General features: G+C 34.7%; 1 protein-coding gene across 1 annotated transcript in view; it reads right to left on the bottom strand.

The window, feature by feature from the left end:
- Positions 1-8,981, bottom strand: part of LOC103914987 (inactive N-acetylated-alpha-linked acidic dipeptidase-like protein 2) — a 149,483-nt gene that overhangs the window by 122,210 nt on the left and 18,292 nt on the right. The window contains exons 5-6 of the mRNA XM_009321731.1: positions 6,421-6,626; positions 4,789-4,908 (exon numbers count right to left, since the gene is read on the bottom strand). Of these exons, the coding sequence (XP_009320006.1) occupies positions 4,789-4,908; positions 6,421-6,626 (326 nt within the window). The remainder of the gene's footprint in view (positions 1-4,788; positions 4,909-6,420; positions 6,627-8,981) is intronic.

The raw sequence follows: 8,981 nt of genomic DNA, 5'->3' as shown, positions 1-8,981 counted from the left end.
AGAAGAACTTAATACCTTAATTTCACAAAGACAAGGAAGGATATGGAAGCAGAAAGCTTGATTCATTAGAAACAAAGGACTTTTGGCAGATCTCCAATAAGATCACAGCATAAAAACTAGTTCACTTGCATTCTTCCTTGCTAACAAACTTTCCCCCCGCTATGGTTAACAGCAGTAGCATTTCCATAACATCAAAATGTATGAATAGGTTGAAATGATTATCCACTGTCTGAATCAGCATTTATCTATTAAAATTGTTTAATTTGGAGGAAGAGTGAAAAAATATGCAACAGTGGACAAAGCAACGTTTTATCAAAATTGTTAGCAGATGCAAAGTACATGTTGCAACTCCAAAATCAATCCACCATTAAATGAAACTTTGCTTTTCACATTGGAGAAGAAGCATCTTAAAGAATTTAATAGAGCTGGCAATGAAGTATTGTCTATATTAACAGCATCCTTTTAACGTAGTTATGAATTCCTGAGACAGGAGTTCACACCATAAACTTCTGATTTGCAAGGGATTTTTTTTGGTTTTCAACACAAATATAAAAAGTAACACCAGCAATCAATTATAACACTAAAAGCAATAATAGGTAAAGACTGAAAATTCATGGGGAAGCTGTAATCTTCTGTTATATGGCATACAACAAGCAATTAAAATAATATTTTAATGTTTTTTTCTTCTTTAAAATAAACTGATATATGATGCTTGGAGATCCATTATTAAATGCTGAAGGTAAAACAAAATAAATGAGAAAACACATAGAAGCTGGAAGAAAAGAATCAATGCTGACATTAATGTAAGATTTTAAAAAAATCAAGAAATAATTGTTGTAACAAGCATCTATACAGAAGTTTATCTTCGGTTCTACTTCAAAAAGAAAAAGTTTTCTGTCAATAACACCACCTTTAAATGTAAAGATGTTTTATGTCATTTACTCCATTAATAGAAACAAATACAGATAAATAGCATGGAACAATACTTGGTACAGTCATTTTTAATTTCTGATATAGAAAGTGCTCAACTCATTCTTCGATAGCTTTAAATGGCTCTTTTCCTTAGGAGAAAGGAGCAGTAAGTTTTCTTGGGTTCAGCAATAACAACAGACCTGGAGTCTGATCAGCAGTGGCCATACAATCAGTTAAAAGAAAACAGCAATTAATTTATGTTTCCTAATAACTTTTTTACTTGTGAAAAGTTAATTATAGAAAAATTCATTAATGGCCTTATTTACAGAGAATGAATGCCAGCATCAAACAAACCCAATTTACCAATGACACTCTGCCAACAAATGGTGATTCACTAACTGAGCAAGTGAATTAACAATCATTTTCCTTACAAAATAATAGTAGGCAAAAATATAACTTGGCAGTATTTCCCTCTTGTTAATGTGGACACTAATTAGCATAGTTACATAAAAAAGATTTGAATTAAATATGTCAAGGTCTCAGAATTGTTTGAATTCCTCTTTGCTTAATTAATCCAAATATTTAAATAAGCTTCTTCATGTAATTTGGTGTTTCAACCAGAATCCCACTGATAGGCACATAAAATTATTATTTGCAGACTGCTTATGTAGCTCCCTTTTGAAACCTGCAACTGAAATAAAGATGTAATCCCTTTACATAAAACATCTTTAAGAAGTCATGGTCTCTGTTAATTAGCCAAGCACTTATCCTATTCTCTGACCACCAGATCTCACATGGTAGAAAACTCATCAGGTTTGTGATTTTTCTTTTTAGTGGTAAGTCTAGAATATTCACACATGCTACATTTCAGCTAAAACTTCTTCCCTACTTTTCCTACAGTTTCCAGAAATTAAGAAAAAAAAGTGTTTTTGAAGCTGCAGTGATTAGCAAGCATCCAAACTTTTATTCTAGAAGAGCCACATACTTACAGCAGAGAAAGTAAACACTGTTGTATGCATTTGCCTATCTTAGTTTGCCATTTCTCCACAGTTCTTTTTAAGCTACAGTCCTTGTAGCATTCATGGAGTGCTCCGCATTTACTGTGATTTTTACTCAGCTTTTCTTTCACAGGACAAACTACAGCTTTTCACTGTTTTCCCTAGAATCCTAACACTTAACCTTTGTAGGCATTTGTAACAAGTATTAATTGTCCCTAGGAAAACATTCTTCCTCTGTTTTACTGAGATGAAGCGCCCACAATTTTAGCACAACAGTGAGCATTGAACAAAATCCAACTCTGTCCTTAGTGCAAATGGTGAGCAGATCTTAGTCTCCACCTCCTCAAAACAATGTTGCAACACTGTTTAGGAATAGGAAAAAATAATGCAAGCCAGTCTCTTTTGTTGTGAAATCTAAAAATAGAAGTGTGAGTTTTACCACTGAATCCAAAGGTATAGTGCGGTATCTCCCACGTATCCATAAATTATGGAAGTTTCTACCTAACTAAACAAGAATGGCTATTTTCTCTTTTCATTTTAAAATGGATTGATACTATTAGTTCTAAATTCTCATTTAATCTTCTTTTCTATTCTAACAAACCTAATTTCAGATAATTACTCTTCCAAATTAAAATGATCCTTGTCTGTCACTGGACTTTTTAAGCACTTCTTTGCAACCTGCATCTGTTAACAAGAATCTCATGTTAACGGACTCACAATTTCTTCAAGATGAGATGAGCTCCAAAAAGACACATCTTACCCCATTTGCACTATCGTAATTTTGAGATAATCTGTAATTACATTGTCTTCTTGGCAAGTGCTGGAAGTAATATCAATGTTCTTTATAAGTAGATCAGTCTTCCAGAGAAAATCTTCTAGACACATGGCAAGTTGTGAGTACCCGTGGGAACAAATGAAGATCTGTGCTGGGCTGTTCCATCACTGTCAATATACTTGACATGAAATCAGAAATCTAGCCAGCATTTGGAAGCAATGATTCCTACAAATCTTTTTTGCAGTCATGCATCAATGCAATGACAGTTGCATTAATTACAAATAATATTATCCTACAAAAACCAAAAGTATACAGATTACCTCGCATGCATTTTGTCCTTTTCTTCTTAAATGGGGCTTCAGGGTAAACATGCAGAATGGATACAGCCTCAATAACAAAGCCTTAGCCATTAAAGAATCAGAGGTGAGATGAAGTGTGTTTATTGGAAGAAAAAATGAAGTCCTAGTCATGTTTTACGGACTGTTAACCAATTAACTGGTGCCAGGCAGGACTGCTAAGAGAGGCTGTGTCCATACTACTGGATAGGATACAATTGCTATTACAACAAGAATTACAAAATATTACAGCATCACACCCAAATGCACCACAGAAATAAAAGTGGAAGTGAAAAAGAGATTTCCTTTGCTTTCTCTCCAAAATAGAGGGCATGACTGTAACACTCTTACTAATATGGCACTTATTAGAATAAAAGAATCAAATCTTAATATAAGTGATAAATAGATAATAAAGAAAGTGTCTGCCGCACAGCTCCAGACAGTTTACAGTTTTCAGATCACTGCCATGGATCATATTGTGAAGTCAAAGAAACAAAATGAGAAAAAACCAAATAGCTCAAGGACCTAATGTAATAAATTCATTCCTTTTTAAATACCTGTTTTCATGGAGATAGGACTGCAAACACCAATAGGTTAGCAAAAGGCTAGCAACCTATCAGAATTGTACTTTTTGCAAATACAGTAGCTAAAACTTAAAATAATTTTTTAATTGACATATCCATAGCACCAGTAGACTCATATATATATAACATGATAAATAATTTTCCACAAATAAAAGCCTTTTATTCCCTGAAAATAAATTATTTTGCATTGTGTTTTTCACAATACTTACACAGAATAAACCAGATCCTTTCCATGAGGAAATTACCACCTAATCACTGGACAGGAGAAATGGTTAAAACGTTGCTAAGAAGCAATTTGATATCATTTTACTAACTTAGTTGGACAACAATGGCCAAGCAAGATCAGTCTTAAACTCCATTTAGTTCAAGATGTTACTTCGAGCAGTGTTTAGTACCGAATGCTTCAGAGGCAAGTCAAAGAAACATCAGAATAACCTAATGAGTATTAGCTTGGCAAATTTATAGAACAAACATCTAAAAAGCACACTTTATGAAAGTCAAATTGAACTCCATTTTATGCACGCCACTTTTTTTATGCACGCCAACTATTTTTACCATTTAGTATGTACCTTATATTATTTTCAATTCATTTTAAATATTAATAAATTCAGTAACCTCAGAAACAGCAATAAGGTCATTAGTTTAAAGCTTATGTGCACTTACACCAGCATAACTACAGAATATTCTGACTTTAGACTAGTTACAAAGGCATAGCTGAGCACTGAACCTGACATACGTTAGACAGTATTTATTATAGTAAGAGTAACACTCTCCATGTGTGTCACGTTACATCTGGTAAATACACAGGTTTAAATGCAAATTGAGAAACAGTCTGCAAAAATCAGATTAGGAAGAGAAAAATGTGCTTTGTGCTAAATAATAAAAAATATGTTATTTTAAAGCTGCCAAAAGGTGAAAAAGCTGTAGGGCATGCAAGTATGGCGAGACCTGGTATAATGAGCTGTTGGAATAAGTTATCCTTTCCAACCTCTTAATACACCTTGTAATTTTTTTGATAAAATTTAACCTGCTTACTTAGTAAAAACAGTTCATGTGCATTTGTGAGGTTAAAATGCTTAAACAAAACAACCTCCACCTACAGTTATCTAAAACCAGCCAGCATCAAAGGGGTTAACCATGTAACCTCATAAACCACCTGTGAAAGAAAATATTTTATTTCTAACCTCTGCTGCCAGTTGCTGAAGAGAAGGGGATGCAACAGGGTGTAAAGTTGAATTGCCTCTGACCGGATTATTGAGGCTAACGTAAGCCACAACATTTCTTTGAAGAACTCTCTTGAGATCCTACAACACAAGCAGAGCAATGGTTATTACTATGCATCATTATAATTAAGACTTGTTTTGTTCTTTCAGTTTCTTCTAGGGAAAAACTGCACCCTACGTTTTTGTCCTCTGTGATTCCCTAAGTATTACTTAACTACTACTTCTTACAACATGCTGTTAAGAACTTCAAAGGATATCTTAGTGCTATTTCTCTATATAGCAGAAGTTATAATTCCATTTCACACATCATCTCAACAAAATGCAAACAGGCCTGGGAGGAATTAAAAATGACTACACTTGTACGGCCAAAAATGAAAACATTACATACTGTGAAACAACGTGAAGGCCTTTTAAACTTATGCCTGACAGAAGACAAACTTCAAAAGCAATCAATATCAACAGTGAAATGTACTCAAATTTTTAGAGACCAAATTCAGATTTGAATTGCATAACTTTCCCAGTGTTTTCATTTTATTATTTTTTAGGCTATAAAAATAGTATGTACAGACTGTTTCAATTATCTCTTTTTTAAAAAAGATCCTCTTTGTCTTCTGAGTCATGAGTTACTCTTTGCATGAAGTGGCTCTTTATATTGAACAGAAGGGGTGTAACGCAATTACATCTGGTGTAAAGCTGACTTGAAGTGGAACTAAACAAATTTTGCTTACAGGCTGGATCTTTTCAATTTGATTTTTTTCACTCTCTCTTGTTTTTGAAGAATAATCATGTTGGAAGTATGAAACTTCATTGAGAGCTAACCACTCCTCATGCATGATAAAAAGCAATTAACTCTTCATTTTATCTACTAATTCAGCAGCCATAAACCCCTCTGCTAGCTATTCCTTTAAATTACCAACTGAAGTCCACCGTAGTCATATATGATCAACGATACTCTGATGAGGCATTTTCTTTCAATAAGCTGATTTCTATTCTGTTGAAAGTAAGAGCCCAAGGAATTGTCTGTGACAAATTGTATCTAACTCCTTAGCACAAATATGTGAGAAGTGAATCAGCACTAGCCATGGAGACACTGAAATATTTATGTGATTAATGTAAACCATAGTATGGTTCTCCTTTTCATTCAATGTGCTCTTGATTCAGTTCTCCCCACACTAAGCCTATGAATTAAAAATTAGTAACTGTTGAACCCCCAAGAAGGAGAAAAAGCCCTCTAAGTTATTGCTGGGCCTGGGTCTTTTTTGAGGTTTTCCCCCCCTCCCCCAAACTCTGGCAATGCTCTCTTTTACTGTCCTCTGCTGAATTATGGAGAGGAATCAGCTCACAAAGGTGCTATATATGCAGCCTTCACAGCTATGGAAACAACTTGCCATCTCATTATCACACAGGCTCTGTTCCACAGGAACTGCCTCTGTAGATGTTTTCACTGCATTTGCTATGGAGTACATGAATGTACACAGACAGACGTCACAGACCAGTTAATGAACCATAATTTCTATGTGGTAATTTCATATTGTTTTCTTGCTTTCAGCAAAAGTAATCATTACTGCAATGAGTCCTTTGAAATTATTTTACCTCTGCCCATTCATATGAACCAATGTTCCCAAATGATGTTCCTCCCCATGAGCAGAAAACAATGGTCCGGTCAGGTCTCCAGCCTCTCTTAACCTTCAGCATCAAGGCTTGTATAAATGCTGTGATGATAGCAGTGCTACTGGCCCATTCTTGTCCACCATAAGTATTCAAACCATTGTGATGACTACCAACGATGACGTATCTGTCTGAAATGTGAAAAAAAAGACAGACAAAAGAATCTTATTTCTTCTGGATACTAGCATTAAAATAATTTAAAAAAACTAAAAGATGAACTGTATTAGTAGTCTGCAATGTCATTAATACAACACAATGCTGTCAACAAAAATTTATATGATCATGTGCAAGACAATCATACAATATAATACATAAAACTGTGAATACTACTTAAAAATAAACTAGTAAATAATTATATGTATATACTTTCCTAATTTAATCCCTGTGCCCTTACCTTCATCGTGTGCTTATTACTCTCCCTTCTTATAAATCTGATATATACTGTTTTTACAGCCAGGATTTGATCATATAGATAATCTAATAAAGTTCCATGCTCACATTAGAGTGTTATGAAAAAACACAAATGAATAAGCAGGAAACGCGTATCTTCAATACATATTAGTGTCCACAAAAAAAACCAAAAGGTGTGGTAGTACAATGAGAAACATAGAGAAAATACACGAAGTATTAGTACTCCCTCACCTGGAAGACTGTGTTCAGTGCTCGTCACCCTATCTCAAAAAAGACATTGCAGAAACAGCAGTTGAGAAGCTGGTAACCAGAACTTATATATCAGGACTTAGACTTCCGTGTAAGGAGACATTGAAAAGACCTGGACTGCAGGTTTAGAGAGGAGACATGACAGAGGAATAGAGATAATGAATGATACAGAAACGGTAAGTCAGACCTAGCAACTTTGATGATACTGGAAAAAAGTCTTCTCTAAAATGAAAAGCAAGAAGTTTCAACCTGAAATAAAGAACATGCCTATGGTTATCCAGAAAAAAACCTACAATTTTTTTCAGAGAAATTAAATGAAATCTTAATCTCTCGAGGCATAATATATAATCTAAATACTAACTTAAAAGCGTAAATACCTTTATTTTATTCCAAAAGGATGATGTGGTATGAAACAACATAAATGACTACTGTGACCGACGCGTGTCAAGAAGTCTAAGCAGAGTTATGGTGAATGACTTATTAAACTATTAGACCTTCTGTGTGAGATGAATTCACAACCAAAGCCTCTTTGAAGGACTGCTTATGAATTGTGTTCTCATATTTACTAAAGTCTCTTTCTGGTCCAGATCTAGACTTTTAAAGATGTTCTTTCCATATTTCGGGATATGACAGAAAACAGAAGAATAATTATCAAGTGATGCCAGATCCACAACAATCTCCGGGTGTCATTTGGGTTCCAAAAAGTGCAAAAAGTTTTGGTTTTCTGACAGTATTCTTTCTTTATCCAAGAGGATTCATTCTTCACTGTTGTCAGTACACTGGAATGTAGCAACACATAGGTGGTAAAATGCCCACATTTTATATTGCTTATAAAATTAAATATCTACTCAGCATTTTTTGCAGTGACTGCTGTCTAGAAACAATTTTAACTGAACACCAACATACCTTGATTATAAAACCATTCTCTATCAAAGTGGACTTTTACCAGTTTTGTTCAAGAAAATACACGGCGATGTTGTTTTATAAGGGATCAAAAATGATTTACAAACAGGGGATCTGTGATGTACCTATAACACAACATTTCCAATCAACTGCTTGGGGGGTGTATAGGTATGTAAATGAAAATTTCTTTCTAAAAGCAGACATGCAAAGTGTAAATTTAAGTGTACATAATAATTTAATGTAACAAAATGCAATCTAAATCACATAATTTTGCAACTTGTGTGTTGCATCATGAGATGTTTAATTATAGGTTGCACTGACAGTGAAAAATCATAGGATCTTCAACTCACTTAATGTTAGGAATTAGGAACAGAAACGAATGGCCTTACACGCTTCTAGGTTGTTAGAGGAAGTGCCACTAATACAGGGTGATCAGACTGAATCAATGCTTGCCCCGTGTTACAGTCTCTGTTCAGTCTGTGAACAGCTTATATGAAGGGGAGTGGAAAGAGACCTTATGTAAAATTATATAGGACATTTTTATGGAGAAGAAAGCTACAAGCAGCAACTTAACTGTAGGAGATGCCAGCTGAATGAACAGGGGTAAAACATAACAGCTGGTGCCTCCTTTGAAATTCTTCATTGCTGTGGTTTAACCTGTTGGCAACTAAGTACCACACAGCCACTTGCTCACTCCTCGCCCCTCCACCCCCGTGGGATGGGGGAGAGAACTGGAAGAGTAAGTGAGAAAAACACATGGGTTGAGATAAAAACAGTTTAATAATTGAAATAAAATAATAAGAACAATAATAATGTAATAATAATAATAATAATAATAATAAACAAAGCAAGTGATGCACAATGCAATTGCTCACCACCCGCCGACTGATGCCCAGCCAGTCCCTGAGCAGCGGCCCCCCCCG

Source organism: Pygoscelis adeliae, unplaced genomic scaffold (genome assembly GCF_000699105.1).
Source record: "Pygoscelis adeliae isolate BGI_AS28 unplaced genomic scaffold, ASM69910v1 Scaffold223, whole genome shotgun sequence".
Lineage (NCBI taxonomy): Eukaryota > Metazoa > Chordata > Aves > Sphenisciformes > Spheniscidae > Pygoscelis > Pygoscelis adeliae.
The sequence above is the reverse complement of the archived record's forward strand: the minus strand, read 5'-3'. Positions and strand labels throughout refer to the sequence as shown.